Here is a 22,730-nt window from a genome sequence, read left to right on the forward strand (position 1 = left end):
GCCCTCTCTCAGCTTTCACTCCTGATCAGGCCTCATTTTTTCCTTTTTGGGTGGGGGGTTGGGGGGGCAGCAGTAAGATGTATCTGTTTTTTGTTTATTTTAATTTCAATGTCTAGCCCAGCATCAAAGTATCACAAGGACACGTCAACAAATAGAGATGAATAGTGATACCAGTGATGCTGTAAGGGAGAGTGCTGTCAGTTCTGGCGAACCACGTGTTGTGAGGGTGATCAGCTGACTGCCGGGGGAGGAAGGGGAATAAAGATGGAAGGGAATAGGGACGAAGCCGAAAGATGTATCAATATAGCAACGAAAGCCCTCGAAGCCGGTGATAAAGATAAGGCATTACGATTTCTTAACAAAGCAGAGAAGCTGTATCCTACCAGCAGAGCTAAAGGTAGGTCTTTATTATCACTGACTCGTCTATAGACGAAATTTTGTGACGAAATATCAGATTGTCAACGTTAGCTAGCCAGAAGCTAACGCTTTTGAATATTCCTAACATACTGTGTTTACAAGGTCACCTGTTGACTACTGTGTAATATCATGTGGTAAATGTTACAATCATGGAGTGGGTGGCTGTGTTTCAAAAACAGGTATTTTTCTCAAACCGTTAACTAGCGTACGCTTGACTGTCGGCCTAGCATACTGTTAGCTAACCGGTGAGCTAACCTCGCCGTCGACCTGCTGTAACGTTAAAACATTGAATTCTTGTTATTATTATTTTTTCTTGAAAACACCAAACATTTCAAGACTACATATCTGATAGCAAATTTAATGTTCAAAAATACCATCAACTGACTCAAGCAAGGTAGTCAAGTAACGCCAATCCATTACATTGGTAGTTAAAATTACTGGCTACCACTCATTGAAACAGATTAGTTGATCGTTGATAGCTACTGTGTCAGCTTTAATTTTACTTTCGTTTAATAATTAAGCATTGACACGAGTACACAGGGCTGCTATGTTGATGTCGCGTTTTGAGAGGAATTTAATGAGGGCAAAACAAGCAGCCAGTCTTGAGTTGGATGTAGTGTATCGTGGCTAGGACCTGATGCTAACAGCCACCTGCCAATCCTTTAATTGAGTGATTGACCCAGAGAGACTTCAAGTATAGGCTAATCCGGGATACACATCTGTCTGTGATGTGAACAGGTGTTAAGACTACATCGGACTTTCTTATGTGTTCTGGAGTGGTCTTTTGACGAAGAGCTCAATGAGTAACTACAGGTTAAAGAAAGCTAGAGACTGATGACTTATTGCAAGATGCCAAGCTCAGACTTAGCTAAGGCTTAATTCTGCTCAAGAAACCGTATAAAACAAAGATTTTCAAGTGGTATTATTAAGTATGTTGTTAAGTTTAGGAACTGTGTGGATTTATATACCTTTCTTTTGATATATAATCAGTGGCTTTGGATTTTGTGAGTAGGATAACACAAGTTTAAACTTGTGCCCAAAATATTGGCAACAGCTCCAAAAATCTCACATCAGTCAGGCTCTAATATTGAGTCAGTAATTTTTCACACACCAGTTTATTGATTTTAAATAACTTTTCTGGCCCTGATTTTTTGTGTTTGCCATAACCAACATGGGACATGCATTTGGGAGGTCTTGGTTCAATTCCCTCAGCTCCTCTGCTGTCAATTTTCAACTTGTCAGACAGTTAAAGATTTATGCAGTCAGATGTCCTTTTTCTGTCTGAACTCACACTTTCAGCTTTAGCTGTCTGTGTGTCCTTACAATGCTTTCGTTTATTTATTTATCTTTATTAGCTTTTTGTTTGATTTTAAATGGGACCAGAGAATTTTTTTCACACCTGGTTGGCAGCACATGGAAGCATGACAATAACCAACCTTGAATCCTTTAAACATTCCAGGGTCTTAAGAAAGTGTGACGAATAACCTCTAATTCTTAATATATGGAGTGAACACTCTTTAGCTCATATATAGGGCTGCAGCTATCGAATATTTTAGAATTCGAGTATTCTACTGAAAATCCCATCGATTAATCGAGTAATCGGATAAAATAAATTTTTGTTGAGTTAAAGAGCAGTTATTTTTCAAATGAATTTTTTTTTCTTAAAGAAATAGAATTGTCTGATACAGCATGTCAATAAGAGCACTTGCTTTGGTCGCTCCAAAATTTGTAAACACTCTTCGACACATGTTTTGTGCCTTGTACATCTCATCATATGTTGCGGACCCAAATGGCACCTGTTTCGTAGAATGACCCATTAGTCTCCAAACTCCAGAAAAGAAGCTAGATTTGTTGCTAATTGCTATTTTGTATAAGAGGTAGCTTCAGGGGTCTGAAAACTCTCTTAATATGGCCTCAGCTCTATTTGAAATACCACTCTTTGATCTTTTTTAAAGGCGGAGGCGGAGAAAATTACTTGAGTAATTTTTGTAATCGAGTACCTCGATTTATTCGATGAATCGTTTCAGCTCTACTCATATATACTACTGCTGGAGAAAAATGGCATTGTATTAACCTTTATTGTAGCCTGCATTTAGCGAATAGTTATCATTGAAAACGATAAAAGACATCAAGAATTTTACATTGACACAAGTTGTGTCAGCCCACTTTTTAAGGGGATGGAAAGTTTGTACAATTGTGCTTGGGTCTGGCCTTCAGCAACCATAGAGATATCTTCATGATCATTTCCTTCAACAAACAAAATTAGTCTCAAAGTTCTGTGGCACCAGTAGACTGTTCATTAGAAGGGCTGTGTGGGAAATTTTTCTGCCTGCTGTGAATGTGGTGGAAGTTGTCAGCACAATATTTAATGAATTTACAAATATAATAAAAAAGTAAATGTGTAAAGTACTGAGTAATGATGTAAATTTAAAAGTTGTACATTTTTCCTCAGCATTGGAAAGGCTTTCAGTTTGAACTCGCAGAAGAACAAAAAGAAGTTCAACATGAAATTGTTGCTATGTTAAGTAGCTTAAAGAGCTAACGAAAAGAGGGATTATGGATGTGGAAGCAATACTTGTGCCCTTGTGTAACATGAGAGCAATCCATTTAACTTTACATAATGCGTAAATAAACTGTAATGGACTGTCAAAAGCAACTCTGCTGTTTTAATGTGGCTTTGTTTTGTGTTGTCAAACCAAAATATACCACTTATATCTGTTTGCAATTAGTTGGTCATTTATTCGCGTTAGTATTCAAAAGCTGCATTTTCTTCTCTTTATTTGAGAAAGTGTTCGAGGCAACGTGGATTTACAATTTTCATCTGTTATCCAAAATGAGTTTTTTTCATCTACTTTTGCTTCAAATTGTTGCATATGAACAACAGAAATGGGAGTACAGTAAAGGCAACCATCTCTATGATAAGCAATGGTTCAAACTCACTTTGAGGCTTGATCCAAATTAAAACCAACCAAAACTTGACAGCATTAAGAAAAAGGCCCATTTCAGAACCCTCCTCTTCTTCTGAAAAGACATTGTTTTAGATTAGCTTTACCTTTGAAGAACTCAGCCCTATGAATTAACTTTGATTTGCTTGTAAACTTCTTTACCCGCAAATCCCTCTTTAAAGAAAGACCCCAAGGTTTTTTTTTTCTGGGCTTACAATGATATTATGATGTAAAGTTTGGAAGGAGAAAGCAGAAAAAAATGTGTCATGTGTAACATTTCTGTTATGGAATAAAAGGCTAAGTAGTCTCATGTTGCCTCAGTGTAAAAGTATCTTTGTGCGTAATCCGAAGAAGTAGACTTGATTTTCAAACGCTTAAACGTTTATAAAATACTTGAAGCAGTTCATGGGCATTTCACTGATCCTCATCTTTTCCCTCTTCATCAGCTTTGTTGGACGCATTACAGAAGAATGGCAGCTCAGCGGGTACAGGTCCATATCGTAGGAGACCAGCAGAAAGCTCAGAAAGGGCAGATGCTCAGCCAGAAGGTGAAAGTCAAGAGTCAGGTGGAGGTGACTCTTCAAAAGGCTTCACCAGAGATCAGGTCGATGGAGTGCAAAGGTGAGAATCTTAAGTCTTCTCAGATGTGCCACGTTTTTTTTTTCTTTTGCTCATAAGGACTGTCCTTTGTCTCGCTTCAGTCAGCCATATTGGTGCTTTCCATTAAATTGTCCCAGTAACATCAGCACTGTTTACATCACACCTGATTAGACCTTTCATCTAGGGCTGCAGTGTTGTGCACACACAGCCATTGCCATGGGAACCTCTTCAGCTTAGGACCATGCCCATGAGGGGAGGAGCAGAGGGACATTTAGCACAAGCAGTGATTACCTGGTATCTGGTTCATGATGCTGTTTTTAGACCACATGATCTAGAGAAAGTCTGAGGTATTTGAAGCTTTTCATTCAAAACCCACAGCTTCTTATTACGTCACAATGAATAAGAGCTGATGGAAACTTGAATTCAGTAACTGAATAAAACACCTTATTTATTATGCAGCCCCTTGAGGGACTCCAGTCCCTTGCATCATGTCCTCTGAGAAACTGAAAGGCTAATGAGGGCCAAATTGAGGTGGCTAGTTCAGAGCATTTACAAAATTTCAGCTCCAATGTGCCTGGTCTGCAGTGGTCAGCTCAAGAGATGTCTTTATGTCGACGAAAACAATGGCCCCATTGGCAGTCAGCACTAGACGTAATGGTTAGTAAAACAAATTGTTAAAGCTTTCAGAACTACAGGGTTGAAATGCTGTCCAGTTTTTGAATGAGCTGTAGCTGATACTGATGCAGTGATTTCTTTGTGTAAGGTGTACACTAAAATAATGACAAGAAATAACAAGGGCTGCTCAAGTATAGAAATTTGAAAGTTGTTAACTTTAGTGTCACTTTGTATTGTTCTGTTAATGCACCTTTTTTAGTTTTTTCATTTCTCGCACACTGAAGTTGCAACCCTGGCATTCATCTGACAATGTTTTGAATAACCCCAGAGATGCAGGACTGGTTCACAAAGGATTTGTCTGATGGCTTTTTTTTAACATATGGACACATGATGAGGAACAAGTTTAAATATTCCTGTCTGCCAAATGTGGAGCACTAGAAAGTGTGTGAACCAGGGGGTTATTTACAACTGTCGTAATGCGGCAGTGCTCCATGTTATGACTTTGACAGTATTTTGATCAGGAAATGGAGATAAAGTTAGACTGTGTCTGGTTAAACTGTATAGTCACCTCTTAACCCCGGGTACAAGCAAAATCGTGTTGATGTTAACCTGCAAAAAGGACCAAAGCTTGGTAACACTAGCTCTGGTAATGTTAGCCGCCCTTAGCAAACCAGCTTCACATCATTTATTCACAGTCTTTGATGCATGAAGCTGTGAGGCAGTGAACCACTGACGGTCTGTGTTAGTGTGGTCCAAACCAACAGAGCAGCTACTGGAGCTTCGGGGACTGAAAAGTCAAACTGGTTCTGTGACGGCATCGTTGTGTATGAGTGTACGTAGCAGCCGACTTCCCACTATGTTTGGCATGTGGTCAGAGTATAATGGCTAATCATTGAAGATGCGAGTTTCAGTGTGTGTGCCGATCTTCTGTTTGACACAGAAAGTGATTTCTCACCTGCGGATTAACTGGATTGTTTTTAACTGTGTGACTTTGTGTTTTTTTCCCAGAATAAAACGGTGTAAAGACTACTACGAAGTGCTGGGTGTCAATAAAGAAGTCGGAGAGGAGGAGCTAAAGAAAGCCTACAGAAAACTAGCGCTCAAGTTCCATCCAGACAAAAATCATGCTCCGGGTGCAACAGAGGCCTTTAAAAGTAACTACAGTATGATTCTTAACTGAACAGCCATTAAAAGTGTTGTATATTTGTAAATGACAAATACTTTATGAAATACAACCTCTTGATTTCTAAGCATTGAGATTCTGTGTTGCAGTATTAGTATTTTAAATCCACAGCTTTTACCTCCTGGTTGATAAATCACGTGTGTCTTTCTTCAGAGATTGGTAATGCTTATGCTGTGCTGAGCAACCCGGACAAAAGACGGCAGTATGACCTAACAGGAGGTGATGAGCCAAACAGTCCGCGTCACTCGCACGGAGGTGGCTTTGACTTCCATAGGGGCTTTGAGGCCGACATCACACCTGAGGATCTCTTCAACATGTTCTTTGGAGGTGGATTCCCTTCCTGTACGTGAGCTCATTCCTGACTACCCACCCAAGCTAGATTTTTACGTTTTTCAGAAGCTTGTTTCTTTTCTTTTTTTTTAAACAAGTTCTTGTGATTTGATGCTTTATTACTTTGGAAGACTGTGATCTTGACTTTTAGCCTAGATTTTGTTGTTGTGTAGCAATTTCTGTTTCTGACAGAAATTACTCACGAGACTTGAATTTTACACAATGTAGAAACAGATGAACATTTAACATAGTGATGTAATATTTTCTGTCTCCCTCCCTGTTGTGTTATTTCAAATTACAGCGAGTACGCATACCTTCACTAACGGCAGAACGAGTTACAGCCATCAAGCAGATTATCGACAAGAGAGGACAGAAGAAAGAGGAGATGTACGTAGATGTGTTGGGGTTTTCTGTCTTACATATTTGATTTACACAGATGTTGGAACTAAGTTTATGTGCATTCTGTGAAATGACATGCTTTGATTACACATGATCACAGATTTGTGTTATTGTGCTCATTACACATTATGTTGTCCTCCAGGGTGGTTTCTCAATGTTCATCCAGCTGATGCCCATTGTGGTGCTGATTGTCGTGTCAGTACTGAGCCAGATGATGGTGTCCCCTCCACCCTACAGTCTCTACTCAAGACCGTATGTACCAAGTGTTGATTCAACCTTTTACTTTTTCAGTTTGCTTGTGAAATGTCAGTTTTATATCTTTGATTGCAACCTACTTTCAATCCCCTCTATGAGTCAGCCCGTGTTGAAAATTACCAGTTTCCAGCATATTAAAATGGTGAACATTTTCTTTGTGTTTCAGATCCACAGGCCAGACAATAAAACGGCAGACAGAAAACTTGCACGTTGACTACTATGTCACAAGAGATTTCAAGTCTGAGTTTAAGGGCTCAGCCCTGCAGCAAATAGAGAAAAATGTGGAGGAGGACTACGTATCTAATGTCAGAAATAATTGCTGGAAGGAGAGGCAGACAAGTGAGTAGCTGATTTCACAAACATTTCTTCCTTTGCATCTTTTCTCCTTGGCTCTTATTATGACACGAACATTGTTTTCCTTCTCATCTCATTTAGAAACGGACCTGCTGTATGCTGCTAAAGTTTACAGAGACGACCGAATGCGTAAGAAGGCAGAACACATGACCATGGAAAACTGCAGGGAGCTGGACAGACTAAACAACCTATTCAGGGGCGGATGAGTCAGATGCTTTAAGATGTCATTGTACAGAATAGATGTGTATGTTCATGTTTTTTTTAAGAGTCTTCACTCTAGGAGCAAAAACTTAAGGAATAACTTAGCTCTATTGTTGAACTTTGAATATGTCCATTTCCTCATATCCCCGGCTGACTCCAGTCCTTCCTCACGCCAGTCTGTCCCCAGTAACCACCTTGTCATATCTTCATCAGTCTTCCCACACTATAGGAAGCCCCAGACCCTGCTTTCTTTTTTACTCTGCTCTTCTTGGTTTTTCTAGAAACAAGGACAAGGACACTTGATTGTAAAGGCATGTACTTTTGAGTCACAAGAACCCAAGAAGCATCTGCATAAATTACTTCATCGTCAGCTTTCAGCAGCGATGCGATTTTGGAATTAGTTGGATGATTTTTAAGAGTTGACCTCAAGCCAAATGTGTTTCTTGAGAAACACAGAAACAGAAAGAAAGAATTAAAATATCATCATCCACTCTCTAGCTACCTGCCACCTCCCTATAAAGGGTAGTGAATCATGAATTTTAGAGACATGACTAATTTTTGCTACAAGAGAACATTTTATGTTTACTTCAACATGTGAAGCTGGTTGGGGCTACCATGGAAGGACACTGAACTTGTTATCCATAAATGGTTGTACATTATAATTTTTTGAATGTTTTGAAGTTTATGCAGTTATTTAAGAAAATATGGAAGAAAGGAATTATTTCTTCAATGCTCGCCTAATCATTTAAATAAAGTAAAATTATTATGACTTATTACTGAATGTTTTTGTATTTTTTTTTTGTCCAAAAGTACTACTAATTGATTTCCCAATTAAAGTATGAACACAATATAAAAATTATTGGAGAATAAAATCCACCTAAAATATGTGAACAGCTGTTTTCAGGCACTGTTGTTAATTGGATGGAGTATTACTGTCAAGTCTTTCAGTTTCCCAGTCTGTTTAAGCTCATATCTGCCCGTAAGAAAAAAATGGAAAAGGAAAAAGAAAAATCATAATGATGAGATACAATCTCATTAGGATGACTTACCTTTTCAAAGACTTTCTTTTTTGTTTTGTTTTTTTGTATATATTTTACTGGTGGTAATGGGCTTTTTTGACACCAGACTGAAGGTTGACTGAAAAAAATCTGTATTACGCAGAGCTGACATGAACATTAGTTTTTTAGCAATGTAGAAAAAGTGAGCCAGCTCATTAAAAAAAAAAAAAAAACCTGTCTGATTTGTAATTACTTATCCTGTATCTTGTCTCGAAGTAAGTCTAGTTTACTGGCACACATAGACGAGTTTATGTTAATTTATATTCGCAGGTCTCATTATGTTGAGACAAAAAGAAAGGACTCCACATATATATTTAGGGTTGCAACTCTTGTAAACGGGAAAATTGGAATACCTCGTATTGTCAGTGCAACTTCGTGTCGTGATTGGTTCTTCAGCGGTCACATGACAGCTTCAAACCCGGAAACGAAAACTATACCTGCGGGAGCTAGGCTGGGATCTCGTATGGAAGTTAGCGTCAGAGAAATAGAAACACCAGGACTGAAAACTTAGAGATGCCGTCAGATCAACAATTTGGGAAATAAAATTGGCTCAATTTTCACAAATGCGCTGTGGAACTCTGTTTTGAGGCTCCGTCACCAGTTGGACGATGTATTACCGTAGATTCGTTTGTGTTGTTGTATTTAGTTTATACTTTTGTGGATGTCCTCGTTCTGTTTTTAGCTGCAAAAATGAGCCAGAAACTCCAGATTGGAGGTTGACTCTGAAAACTATTCGTAACGGAATACACAAGATAGACACGTACCTGAATGTCGCTCTGGACCTGTTTGGCGGTGACGATGGGCTGTGTCACTACAGGTGTAGTGATGGTGAGTCACGTTCTTTTTTCACAACATGTCATGTCTGAGCCACATCTTAGGACTGTTTTGTTAAATTCAAGACCATGTGGGTTGTTATTCTTGGTTACTGGCACACGTTAAAATCTGTCTTTTTGTGTCTATTCATCCAAGATCAAAATAGAAAAAGTGAGATAGACTTCATGGACTTTAAGTTGGTGTTACGCTTCAAAACGGAAAAAAATACACAATGTTCCTGAAAAGTATGGCGAAGCATGAAGTCATCTGTGCTGATGTGTTTATCTCTCACAGCAAGATAACTGACTGTGACAGAACAAGAAACGGCCTCACCTTTGCTCCTCTCTCACAGGCTACAAGCCAGTGCCTCGTCCTGGGTACAAGAAACCACCACCCAATGGATGTGGATCCCCACTCTTTGGATTTCAGGTAGTTTGACAACAGGATTGGTCTTTCTTAGATGTCTGAGGCAAAAAAAATCAAATGTTTCCAGGTGTCAACTACACCTAGATCCAATGTGATAGTAACATTGCAGCAGTATTATTTGGATTTCCATTCCTCTCTTTTTTTCCAGTTTGACATAGGTATACCATCCATGACTAAATGTTGTAACCAACATGACCGCTGCTACGACACCTGTGGTCAAGAGAAACGTGACTGTGATGAACAATTTCAAGACTGCCTTGAAACCATCTGCAGGAATGTGCAAAAGACTCTGGGTTTGGCACAGAGTGTCCAAGGTGAGAGTCAAGAGCCTTTTTTTCCAGCAGAAACAGGATGAGGATGGGGAAAATTATAAAAAACTTTAAATTGTCTTGTACCATGTCAAACATAAAAAAAGAACTCATTCAGCTTCTGATAAAAAAGATACTGAGGCTAAAATAGCTGAAGTGTAATCAGCTGCTTCTGCTTCAGCTGATAAAGGAATAGTGCATGATATCCCTGGTTTTCAAAATTAAAGCTGAGGTAAAATTTAGAATTATTTTTACTCTCAAGTTACAAAATGTAATTGTGAAAGTCAGGAAATGTAGGAACACAGTGAGTCCAGCAGAGGGCAACACAGAGCTTAATTTCTGAATACTTCAACTATGAGGCTGAGCTTAAGCCACAGTTGCTCTGATCCAGGTAAAAGACATTGCCGCCTGGTAAAACCACCTCATCAAATTCACTTTGTCTATCATAAATGTAATCAAAATATCTGACTTCCTTTAGGTGCTGTGATAATGAATTCATTTTAATTTATTTTCCAAATGAAACACAAATTGAGGAATCACTGCAGAGTAATTTTGTATTAAGACATTTATATATGATTTTTTTTCTATCTACAGCTTGTGAGTCTGCGGTGGCTCTGCTGTTTGATGCTGTTATGCACCTGGGATGTAAGCCGTACCTGGACAGCCAGAGAGATTCTTGTGTGTGTCAGTATGAAATGAAAAAGGAACTGTGACACTGTTATGAAAACAGGACTGTAAAAAAGACTGATCAAGAAGCACAACACTGACAGGAGGATGCCTCTGACAAACTTTGCTCTCAGGGATTGAGTGTCATCAACTTGCATTGTCTAACATACATTGTCTCTCATAATATAAACCACAAAATATTAGATTTTGCCAAAGTTTGAGACTGTGAATAAATCATTTTCTAATCTATATTTTGTTAACAAGGAGTAATAAGTCTGTGTAGTGTTGCACTGGAGAAGTTAAGTTTGGCACTAATTTTTTTAGTTTTAAAATTCATTAAAAGTGATTGAAGAAATTAGTATCTGTTTATATAGCAAACACGTTTAAATATTGCCTAAGTACAGCTTAATGTTTCCCAAAGAAAAACAGAAAGAAAGTTTACTGTTATTCATAATTTGTACATTGTAAGAATAAACAGAAGTGTCTTACTCTATTGTGTATCTTGTAAGCAAACAGGCCATGATGAACGTGAAAGAGAAATATTCTAACAACTAATTTAAACCCGAACGCCTAACTTAAACTCAAATACTTTATTTGTTTGAGAGTGAAGCTGGTGATTTCACTCCTGGATCTTATTTTAACTCCAACTCCACAGTTATTTCTAAGTTTTACTTTAATAATGAAGTGTGTGGAAAAAGAAATCTTTATCCAGAAGCTCTTTGCCCACTGTTGGCCGTACAAGAATTTAATTTGTTCCCAAAACTTAAATGGTCATCAGACGATAGGTTATATGGTGGAAGACTATCCTTTGGGGATCACAAAAGCTAAAATGAGGAATTTGAAGACTCGGGAGTGGTCTTTCCAGTCAAGGTCTCTAAGGGTGTTTATAAGCTGCTTGAGGGAACCATGCCAGTAATGGATTAACATGTTCTGGCGTCCTGGTTTCTCTTGACATCGTCAAACTATCTTAAGTTTCGATATGAACAATCACCTCTGTGGTCAAGGCTAATTGTGTTCTTCTGAAGTCAAAAGGAGCATTACTCCCCCTGTGTTGGTGGATATTTCTGTCATGAGCAACTTGATATAACCACCATGATGTCTCAATCAATGATTACAAGAAAAGATTTTAAGAGGAACTGGGTGACACATTAGCGTAATGCAATCTAGTTTGGAAAGGAACCAGGCAGTCATGGGATAACAGATGTCTGTGAGACAAGCACACAAGCCTTTTCAATGGTCATTGGCTAACACCTGTTCAAGCCTTAACTGGTATCTGCCTGTCATACTCTGCTGATGAGGGTGTGGAGGGAGGAGTTAAAACCCTTTTTAAATAATGATGGATTGATGCTAAAAAGTCATTTCCTGCTGATATCACTTCTGCTGTAGACTACCCAGTGAACTACCTGTGACCATGTCTGAGACAACATATGACAGTGTTAAAGGTAAGAACTTCAAATGAATGATTTCAACTGTAATAATTATGAGTAGTAAAGTCATGTAACAGGTTTAAAATGAGTCAGATGAGTTCAAAGACCTGTTCTTTCATTGATAACTATCTTTGGTGAAGTTTTACTGTGCTCTACAATAGTTTTGGTGTTTTTTCTTCTCTTATCCTCTGACAGCTTTAAAGTTGTGGCTCTGTTCTAAATGTATGAAGTCAACTGCACTTTCTCATCTTCCAAGAAGGTGTCCTGAAGGTCAGCAAAAGTGACCAACAGGGATTGATTCATAAAGAAACACACTAAGAAAAAGAAACAGAAACTTTATATTATTATATTAGCATATTCCAAAAAAGGTGTGTAACGCCACATTTTGTAATAACGCCCTAATATATGAAATGTAATACTTCTGTAATAAGTTCTTAACTATTGTATCACTTATCACAAAATGTGGGTTCCCGCATTTTGTGATAAGTGATGGCCAAGAACTTGTTTCATAATGCGGCAAAGTTTATGGCATATTGCATTTAAGAATCTTATTACAAAATATGGCATATTATTACAAAATGCAGCCTTTTTACATGATGAAGTGAGAATTTGGGGCCGTTACTACATAATGTGGTGTTACAGGGTGTGGTTCCTCTAGCGAAACAAAAGTGAAACCATCAGGTCCAAGGTTCAGGGACACCTGTCGATACTGCCCCTGACATCAATGCCAATCCAAACATGATGGGATTAATCATTAACTATAATAATGTGTGTCTTTATCTCAGTTATTGGCTACACTGTTGAGACTTCACAGCTTAATGGAAGAAGGTTTTTATTATTATTATTTTATTTATTCATTTATTTTTGATTTTAACATACTGAGTAATTCTTTAAAAGAATGTTTTTTTTTTCATGAAAGTAGGATTCACTGAATGTGATATGACACTCATTTTCTCTCAGTGTATCCATAAAACTGATGTTTGCAGATTAATAAAAGTTAATTTTCAAGCAGGCAAACTATTATTTCCAGGGTGAGGCTATAGATTCCAGTTATGGCCTCAGTTTTTCGTGCTAGCTGTTGAAGCTCATGGTGACTCTTTTCAATGAATAACTTCTGCATAACTTATTTATTCTTTAAGAGATAATTACATCCATTTTTTTCCACAGCAGGCATGGGGAGCTTCTCAGTGAGTAAAGGGACCATCAGCAGGTAAACTCCCTCCTCATACCTGTCTCAGTCATTTTGTAGTTCTCGACTACTTAGTATGCACTCTGCACTGTCTGTAATATTTCTTTTCTTTTTTTTCCCTATAAAACAGCTCCTCTGGTTTAGATCCTACAGAGGAGTACAAGATGAACAACAAACGACGAGGCCTTGCTCTCATTTTCAATCAAACACACTTTTTCACTGGGTTCAAAACCCGCTTTGGGACTGAAGTTGACCGCGACAACTTAGAGAAAAGGTATTAACTCTAAACCAAGTGCTGGGGAACACATTATTTGCATTAGTGTAGTGATTCTTGTGTTTTAATCTTTGAAAATTTCCACATGCAGTTTATAACATGCTTTGCTTGTTTTCTTGTTTAGACTGAAAGAGCTGGGCTTTGAGGTGAGGGTGTATGAGGACAGCACAAAAGAAGAGGTTGAAGAGAGAATCAAAAGAGGTGAGCTCATGAATGATCCCAATGTGAATTAGAGAATGATGCATGTTTTCATGAGGCAGCACTTCATCGATACTGTCATCTCAATTCATACTTTTTTTTTAGATTCCTTTGTGCTGCTTTAATGGCATTTTGTACATCCAGTATTGATGTGAGGGCAAACTTCGTTAACAATCACTTGATCTTCAACAGCTGCAGAAGCAGACCATTCAGACGCAGACTGTTTCTTACTCGCCTTCTTTAGCCATGGTGATAAGGACAAGGTTCATGCGATGGACGATGAGATCAACATCCAGGATATCACAGCTCCATTTAAAGGAGACAAGTGCAAGAGCCTCGTAGGAAAGCCAAAGATCTTTATATTCCAGGTACATGCAGAAACCAGACTTCATATAATAAGTAAACAGAAACATACTTTATTGCCTGTATGTGATTACTTCACTTGGAAATCCATCCCATCTTGTCTGACTCCAGGCATGTCGTGGAGCTACCCATGATACTCCTGCAACTGCTGCTGCTGCTGAAAGTGAACCAAAAGAAGATGAGTTGATGGTGGATAAAGGTGCCATTTACACACTTCCTGCTGGAGCTGATTTCATCATGTGCTACGCTGTGGCTGAAGGTGAGTTGATGAGGATGATTAAAACTCTTACTGTGTCTCTGTTAGACAAGATTTAATGTGGGTTTGTGTGTAACAGCTGACCCTCAGAGAAACTAGAATGAAAAGGAAAGATTTATCGTGCTGTTGTTGATGCTAAGCCAGTGTTCATCCTGAGAAACTGTGTGTTTTTCTTTCAGGCTACTTCTCCTACAGGAATAGAATGGAAGGCTCCTGGTTTATCCAGGATCTTTGCAAGCTGCTTGGAGAGCTTGGCAACTCCATTGAATTCACTGATTTACTCACAGTGGTCAACAGGGAAGTGTCAAAGAGGACCGTTCAGTTCAGTGATGCCGATGCAAAGCAGGTGCCTTGCTTTGCTTCAATGCTCACCAAGCAACTCTTTTTTCGACCAAAACAGTAACACGGTCAGAAGTGCCCATTACAATTTTCAACTTTGAAAATTTTAAGCTCTTTGCCACCTGTGATTCATCAGGGTTTTACTATTTGATGTTTGACAAATCAGAATTAAACATAAAGAATAAGTAAGCAGTGGTGTCAAGTAATTAAGTAAAAATACTATGTTACACTACATAAGTAAAAATTTTGGGTATCTATACTTAACTTGGGAAATTATTTTTAGCCAAGTTTTTGACTTTAATGGCATTTTCTCCCCTTTCACTTACTTTTATTTTCATACTTTAAGTAGTTTTGAAAGCAGTACTTAAACACTTTGACTTAAGTAAAAAGCTCAAGTTGATACTTCAACTTCTATAAAAAAAAAAACCTTTTCAACCCTAGTATCTATACTACTTGATCAATGAATGGTAATACTGTTGACAGTTCTGGTAGTAAGTCATTAACCTGATTTCATAAATACTGTCATCAACCTACTGTATCTTTGACTGATCACTTTCTGCACTTCAATATATTTTATTCATGCAACTGGGGCAATGTTATATAATGCTAAAGGCAATGTGAAAGTTGTAACTACCGCATCACTGCATTTATGTCCAGTTAAATTTGATATCTACTTCTTCTTTTCTTTTTTTTCTTTTTTCTTTTTTTTTTTTTAATTGATGTGTTGTTACATAAAAATGAATTGGGTGAATACAGATTGTGCTTAGATTTAATGGCTTATTCTTTCTCAATGTCATTTTATTGCAATGATAATTAAAATAAATAAAAAATATTATTAAAAATGATAATAATATGGTGTTTGACTTTGTATCACATTTCATTACTGATAAATATAGCTGTTGTTTTTATTCTGTATTTCCCTTACCAAACAGGTGATTTTATGGGGCCACAGGATTTTAAATGGAGTTGTCCCTAAATAAAACTGCTGCTGAAATCAGCTATAAGCCAGAAATAGGTCCACCAAGTCTTTCAGCTTTGTGTTTGTCTTCTTGTAAATAATACCAAATTTTAAAGGATCTTAACATGAAACTGATGACAAAATATTGGGATAAAATTAACGTGTTTTTTTTTTTTTAAATATTTATTTATATATAGAAAAGAAAGAAAGAAGGAAGGAAAACAAAAAACAACAACAACAAAAAACATCCATTCTAAATCGCCACTCTTGATGGTCTTTGTCTTGGTCTTATCGCTCATCAAGAAATGACCTTAACAAGGAATACTCTTCACGTCCTATTTGAAACACTGTGTTCTGTGTGTTTGCATTCATAAAAAGGGCTGAATAAATAGGATGTTGCTTGTTTAGAATAGATTTTGTCATATTGCAAGAAAACAGTATTTAAAGTCATTGTTTTCCAATCTTAAATTTTGAGTTTGCTATTTATTTATTAAACCCACCGTAAACTATTGTCTCCTACAGTGTTTCGTGTGTCTTAAATGTCAAACGCGGAAGTCCCGTCACAGGCGTCTGATTGACAACCACAACCGCCAATAGTCTTCTCTCTTTTTCACCTTCAGCCAATAAGATCGAGGAGGAGGAGCCAAATCCTGTTCCATCGCTATTATTGCATTGACGAAGCAAATTCATTTTTCAGTGGTTGAGTCGGAGAGAAGACAGACTAGGAACACTTCAAATATGGCAGAAGACATATGTAGAGGTAAAAATTGAACATAAATATTTTCTATTAATGCTAGCTGTAGGTTATGAACTTCTGTGTGTGACATTTTAAAAGTTGGGTCCAATAAAATTCTTAATCTTGAAGACCCGATGTAACACGCTAGTAAGTGTTCTCATTCAAGCTGTGTACTATCATGTACTATACTTACACAGGTGCCGTCACGCCTTTATCCCAAATGATATTTCATTTAAGCCTTTTTCTGAGTTCATATAACTTTTTACAGCCAGCACTTCATTACCTTTTCTCTCACCTTCCCAGGAAGTGTTGCCAGACACAACAAAACAGCAACTGACAGGGCGGGTGAGTGCATTACTTCAAAATTCAAACTGTTTTCAAACCATGAGTAGGTTTTTTTTCTGTCAATATTATCTTTTTTTTAATTATTCGAGAGAGATTTCTCTCTTTAAGCAAAAGTGAAACAAACAAGTCACAGGTGTCAGACACATGCCTTTGCCAGGTAAGCTAAAGTACAGTGACTCAAATAGGACAAAAAGTAATCATTAACTCCCACTGACTTTTTAAATTTGATTTATATCATGTAGACTTGATATCACTTTCTGGATATCTTGTCATAAACATCGTTGTAAAAACTCTGGAGACAGCAATTGGCAGCGTTTTCTTGTAGTTCAGTAAACAAGTTGATATGATACACCAAGCTAACACGGTTAAATGGTAGTTGTTAAAATATAGTTCTGGGCAGCTCTACTGATAAACTGGGTGTAGTAAGAAAAGCATCAGACAAGCAAATATTTGTGTGCACACTGATTTACATGTTAAAAAGATAGTCAGATAAGGCTTAAAAGTTGTCAAACAACCCCAAGCTACTTGCTTTAGCACATAATCTAACCTCCACATCTGTAGGGAGGGGTGTAGAGGTGTCACCTCTTTTCTTTCAGCAGCCTTTGCGATCTTTCTCCACCTGTCAACCAGCCATTGAAACCAATGAGGATGCTAAGCTGATATAACAAAGGCTGCTTGACCCCATACCAGCAGCAGTGGAGCAATTTATGCACTTGTAGCTTTGCTGCTTAACAAAGAAACCTGAAAAGCTAAATTCTGCATTGTAGTTTCACGACTTTAAGGGCTTAAAAGCTATAAAAGCCCCTCTTGTGATAGCTCTATAGGTGAGTTTACATTTTTTTATTTATGTGTTCTTTTTAATAGCATGCACAGAGAACCTCACAGAGACTGATGCCTTCATTAGCAGGTAAACATTTTCTTCCTGTGTATCTCAGCTGTGATTTTCCTCATTTCCTCATTTCCTTTCTCTCCCAGTACTTGACATTATTTTTGTTGAACAGCTCTTTAGGTCTAGATCCTGCAGAGGAGTACAAGATGAACAACAAAAGACGAGGCCTTGCTCTCATCTTCAACCAGGAACGCTTTTTTTGGCGCTTAGGGTTAAATGACAGACATGGAACTAATGCTGACCGCTACAACTTAGAGAAAAGGTATCACATCTTGACTACTTGCAGAAGAGAAAACAGGATATGTGTGTACGAAGGAACCTGTCTGTACTTGTTTACTCTTGTACTTGTGACTGTAAAGTCTCCTTGTATGTATTCCTGCATTCCCTTTAAAACATGCTTGACTTATTTTGGCCTCTGTTTTCAGACTGATTGAGCTAGACTTTGAAGTGAAGACTTATGAAAACTACAAACAAGTGGAAGTCTTAGATAAAATAAGTGAAGGTAAGCACATCATCGTTACTGACATGTTGATTTCTTACCTGCTTTTTGTTCCATTTATAGTTGGAATTTACATCTTATCAGATGGCTCACTTTCAGCTCCTCATGAGTTTTTTTCTCAGTGGGATGTTCAATAAATTAATTGTCTCAACAGCTGCAGAGGCCAACCATTCAGATGCTGACTGTTTTCTACTCGTCTTTTTGAGCCATGGTGAAAACGATCATGTGTACACTTATGATGGAAAGATCAGCATTCAGGACATCACAGCCCTGTTCAAAGGAGACAAGTGCCAGAGCCTTGTAGGAAAGCCAAAGATCTTTATATTACAGGTACCAAACCAAACCAAAGAAAGTCCTCTTGCAGAGTTTGATTCTTGATGCTTTAATGCTAAGTGTACTCTTTCACCAGGCATGCCGTGGAGACAAGCATGACGATCCTGTGATGGCTTTTGACGCTGTGGACAGTGAGCTGAAGAGAAATGAGGTGGTGGTGGATGCCAGCGCTGTGCATACACTTCCTGCTGGAGCTGATTTCATCATGTGCTACTCTGTGGCTGAAGGTGAGCCTACTAGACAGGTCACTCTTGGGTTGATTTTTAACATAACAAGTATATTGTAAAAAATTTATCAACCACGCCAATACCAGTAGTTTCTTCATAGAACAGCCTGAAGGCTACTTTCCAAGTAACACTGACAATCATGTGGTTTAAAACCCTGACAATGGGTGCATCTCAATGCGTTAACCTCGTGCTTCCTCCGTCCTATCTCCTCCACGACATCGGGTGTACTTTCCAAGTTGCCATTTTGAAGACTGTCCCAAAGCGATAATTGCGCTCAGAGGAGAGAGGAGAGAGGATGGAGGAGACTGATCGTAGGAGTTATGATCCAGGAGACACGAGAGCCGGCTTTGCGGAAGTCTTTTCAGTGAGCGACGTGCCCCCATATGGAATATCACTCTCTGATTGGACGCTGCAGCGGCTCAGACTTCACATAAAACTTCACAAACACAATGGAGTTTAATGAGAGAAAAGACGAGCTGAAAACAGGCACTGAGGATCGTTCAGAAACTGATCATAAATCTGGTAATTAAGTGTTTGCTGTGAGTTTAAAGCACAAAACACTAAACACAAGCATCATCAAATCAATATAACAAAGGATTAATATAGAAAACTGATTGATAAATAATATCTTCCTGAGACACAATAAGGTGGGTTATATTAATAAGCTTCAAAGTTCACGATCAGATGGGCTCCAGATAAAGGCTAAATAATTCATCAATAATCTCACAATTACGCATTTTACCGGAAAAATTATCCATATGAGCTTCTAAACAGCACACAGAATAAACAGACAGCAGGTTTTCTTCATGGTAACGTGTGTGTTTAACAGGTTAAAGAAACAGACAAATCTCTGTTACTGTTTCTGTTTGATCAGAGTTATTACAGCGCACATGCCCAGACGCACAAACAGCTGTTAGAGCTGACTGACAGATGATCCAGAGGTGATCAGCTGATGCCGTTATCACTGAAACACGTCACTTTATGTGACGCTCTGAAGGAGAGAATGTCCCATTGCTCTAAAACGAATCTCCTCCATCCTCTCTCCTCTCTTCATTTCCTCACGTCTCTCCCATGCATCTCTGGTGGGAGGGACTAAGACGCAAGTGAACGATGCAAGTGTAGGAAGGAAGGATGGAACTTTGGAGCTTTGAGACGCACCCAATGTGCACAAAACTCCTATGTGAAAATGAGGGGTCACCAGGACAGGATGTTCCTTAAAATTTCTATATTAAGGATTGATAGTAGAGTGGCCCCTCAGGCTGCGCTCACATCTGAAACTGACAAAATTTCACCATTCACGAGACCAACCTGAGACAGGAACTAACAGTTTAACATTTGATTTATGATCAGGTTGTCCCCAGCTTTGCACTGAAGAATAAAAACTCTTTTGTCACTGTAAACAAATGATCACCACTGGTCACCACTGGTCAATGTTTTGGTAACTTAATCTAGCTTGCAAGGTGCAGGGCACTCTCCAGGTATGGTGAAGTCAGTGTCACAGTGCAGGGTCAGGTGTGTGTGCCTGATCGCGGTTGCGGGAAGCTTATAAATACTCTGTGGTTGCAGTTCCCTGTGCTGACTCATTAACTCACCCTCAGAGCTAAAGAGCAGTTGCTTTTGTTTCCTCAGCATAGCATGTGTTTACACTCTGGCCTCTCATGTGTTTTGTTTAAGGAGTGATTCCCATGAGTTTGTTTTCTGATCATCTGCTCGGCAGCAGTGATTTTGTTCCTCTTTTTCCACCTTTTTTTTTAGCCTGTTTTTCCTGACTCAATATTAGTTTGTCTTTTTCTCCTTCCTTTTAACTGTGTGTGATTTTAGCGGTGACACCTTTGTGACTGTTTTGGGACTACACTGCTTGTTTTAATATTTTATCCTACTTTCCCCCCATACCTGTCATGCTTTAAGCTAATAACTATAGTTCATGTTGTTTACACATGTCCTACCTTGTCTCCCTTCCATTCTGTCCAGGTTACTATTCCCACAGGGAGACCATCAATGGCTCTTGGTACGTCCAGGATCTGTGTGAGCTGCTTCGGAAGCATGGGGACTCCCTTGAATTCACAGAGCTGCTCACGATGGTCAACAGGAAAGTGTCCATGAGGAGTGTTGGGAGCAGTAGTGACAAGTCGTCCATTGGGAAGAAGCAGGTGCCTTGCTTTGCTTCGATGCTCACCAAGAAACTCTACTTTAGACCCAAAAAGGAATAGCTCGACGCTTTATAAAAAGTCAGAATGAGCTGTTTTTCTATATACTGGTGCATTTTTACTTTTATTTTTTCTAATCCTATAATATGTGTTTTCCAATGAACACTATTTTCACTGTTAGACACTACTGCTCACATATGCACTAAACAATCAGGTAAATAACAGGAACAACCTTATACACATGCACAGCAGTAACCTGAATGTTCCTGGCCTTAGGCTGTTAGTTTTTGTGGCCATATTAAGTTTCTTCAGGTGGAACTTGTTTTCTTGCCCCTAAAATAATCCTCTTGAGGATATTTTACATTTGTATGATAGAGAATGAACTCAGGGACAGTCTCAGCAGCAGCAGCACCAAGAAGAGGGTAAAAGATAAACCAGTGATAACATGATACCTGATGTACTGGTTGATCTCCTCTTACTGTGTCTGGTTTTACCAGCTTATCTAGTTTCATGTGTGAATCCACAATGCATACATCAAGAGGACATCATAATGCAGTCTAATACATTAACAACTGTGCTGTCATTCAGAGTTAAATCAAATATAGAGACTTATATTGATCACATGTTTGCGTTTACTGAAATGAGAACGTGTCTCATCTCGGGAAATTATAACATATCAGAATCAGCTGGAGAAGGATTTTTAATTAAGCAGCTTGTATAGAGAGTCTTTTTCCAACTACATATATTTTTAACAACTCTGGGTATAAATTTTAAGGAATCCCTGAAAAACTGATGAAGTTTGACCTCAGCACAGGTGGGCTGAAGAGAATTAAACGCCTCTCCTTCTCAATAAAACATCAATTTTCATGGGAAAAGGCAGAAACATCATTTTAATGTGACTGTTATGAGATGAGACGCTTGGAGGCTCAACATCCCAGGGAAGATATCCTTCAGTAGACCTAAGTTTACAATTAAAGAAAAAAACACTTCCAAGTTCCTACTATAAGTTTTTCAAATCTACATTAACCTAATTTTCTGCAGAAGCAAATTGTGAGTCTTCCTCAGAACTCAAAACAGACTGATGACCCAGCAATTTTTGCCTACTTGTGCGTTTAACCATGGTATTATATTTTTGTATTGGATTGCATTATGATCTTAGGTGTTCCTGTTAATATTTCAAGCTCATGCAGATAAGCACACATCTTGCACTATTTAGCAACTTAAACAGCCTTTTTGTCACATATTTACTTGCTTTTTTGACCCTATTTTAAAATCTTTGGTTGTAAAAAAAAAAAGCTTATCATTCAGCTGTCAGTTGAAAAATCTTAGACTGTAGACTGCACGAGTTGAAATTTCTAGCAGCCTTCTGTCATGCTGAACATTGATGGTACTAGTTGTCAGATGTGTCATGTTTTCTGGAGTGTAAATTCACTTGTAGACACGCCTATAATCCAGACAATTACATTCCTACCTAATGAATTTATAGAGGTGGAAAGCAGCAATAGTAATGGTGGAATATTGCTTTAAATGTTCATGATTGAATAGTATTTCTTATAGTGATTATCCAGGCACTACACACATGCTGTTATGATGTTTAAATCACTCCATCAAAAAGGGAATCAATGTTTGTGCTGTACTTTGAGTTGTGTTAATTAACAGTACCAAATATAATAATGCATATTTGTGCCCAAAATGGCAACAAACCCTAGTGTGGGAACCTCAGGGAGGAGGCGGGGTGTTTTTGAAGCTGTACTGTGGACCTAAAATATTACTTGCAGTGTCACATGATCTGGCTCAGGAAAAACAAAGCCCCCAGCAAACACTGAGCCTGTATTTTTGTGGTCTTACTGTTGTGACTTATTACAATAAAATCTGTGTGACATTTCAGATACTGCGTGATATCTTCATTTTCAAACAGCACTTAAACTGTGCTTACAAATTTTTTGCCGTTAAAAGAACTGGTTATTATCAAGAACACAA

General features: G+C 38.3%; 4 protein-coding genes across 4 annotated transcripts; all 4 read left to right on the forward strand.

Annotated features, from left to right (window-relative positions):
• Positions 1-199: 199 nt before the first annotated feature.
• Positions 200-8,061, forward strand: dnajb14 (DnaJ heat shock protein family (Hsp40) member B14). The gene is made up of 8 exons (XM_074694631.1): positions 200-397; positions 3,809-3,983; positions 5,586-5,731; positions 5,914-6,102; positions 6,392-6,477; positions 6,632-6,741; positions 6,911-7,083; positions 7,180-8,061. Exons 1-8 carry the CDS (start codon positions 265-267, stop codon positions 7,302-7,304), a joined length of 1,137 nt encoding a protein of 378 aa, XP_074550732.1. The 5' UTR covers positions 200-264; the 3' UTR covers positions 7,305-8,061.
• Positions 8,062-8,757: 696 nt separating this feature from the next.
• On the forward strand, positions 8,758-10,880 carry pla2g12a (phospholipase A2, group XIIA). Its single transcript, XM_074694656.1, has 4 exons — positions 8,758-9,185; positions 9,523-9,599; positions 9,745-9,910; positions 10,499-10,880. The coding sequence occupies exons 1-4, from the start codon at positions 8,966-8,968 to the stop codon at positions 10,615-10,617; spliced, it is 582 nt and encodes a 193-aa protein (XP_074550757.1). The 5' UTR covers positions 8,758-8,965; the 3' UTR covers positions 10,618-10,880.
• Positions 10,881-11,139: 259 nt separating this feature from the next.
• Positions 11,140-14,690, forward strand: LOC141808203 (caspase-6-like). The gene is made up of 7 exons (XM_074694644.1): positions 11,140-12,012; positions 13,165-13,207; positions 13,317-13,460; positions 13,585-13,661; positions 13,851-14,026; positions 14,133-14,280; positions 14,457-14,690. Exons 1-7 carry the CDS (start codon positions 11,982-11,984, stop codon positions 14,678-14,680), a joined length of 843 nt encoding a protein of 280 aa, XP_074550745.1. The 5' UTR covers positions 11,140-11,981; the 3' UTR covers positions 14,681-14,690.
• A 1,560-nt stretch (positions 14,691-16,250) lies between these two features.
• Positions 16,251-22,621, forward strand: LOC141810348 (caspase-6-like). Its single transcript, XM_074697786.1, has 8 exons — positions 16,251-16,334; positions 16,614-16,655; positions 17,520-17,562; positions 17,657-17,806; positions 17,970-18,046; positions 18,198-18,373; positions 18,453-18,603; positions 20,575-22,621. Exons 1-8 carry the CDS (start codon positions 16,313-16,315, stop codon positions 20,811-20,813), a joined length of 900 nt encoding a protein of 299 aa, XP_074553887.1. The 5' UTR covers positions 16,251-16,312; the 3' UTR covers positions 20,814-22,621.
• The last annotated feature ends 109 nt before the right edge of the window (positions 22,622-22,730 follow it).

Source organism: Halichoeres trimaculatus, unplaced genomic scaffold (genome assembly GCF_033239565.1).
Source record: "Halichoeres trimaculatus isolate MK-OKI-2021-1 unplaced genomic scaffold, fHalTri1.1 fHalTri1_scaffold_2, whole genome shotgun sequence".
Taxonomy (NCBI): domain Eukaryota; kingdom Metazoa; phylum Chordata; class Actinopteri; order Labriformes; family Labridae; genus Halichoeres; species Halichoeres trimaculatus.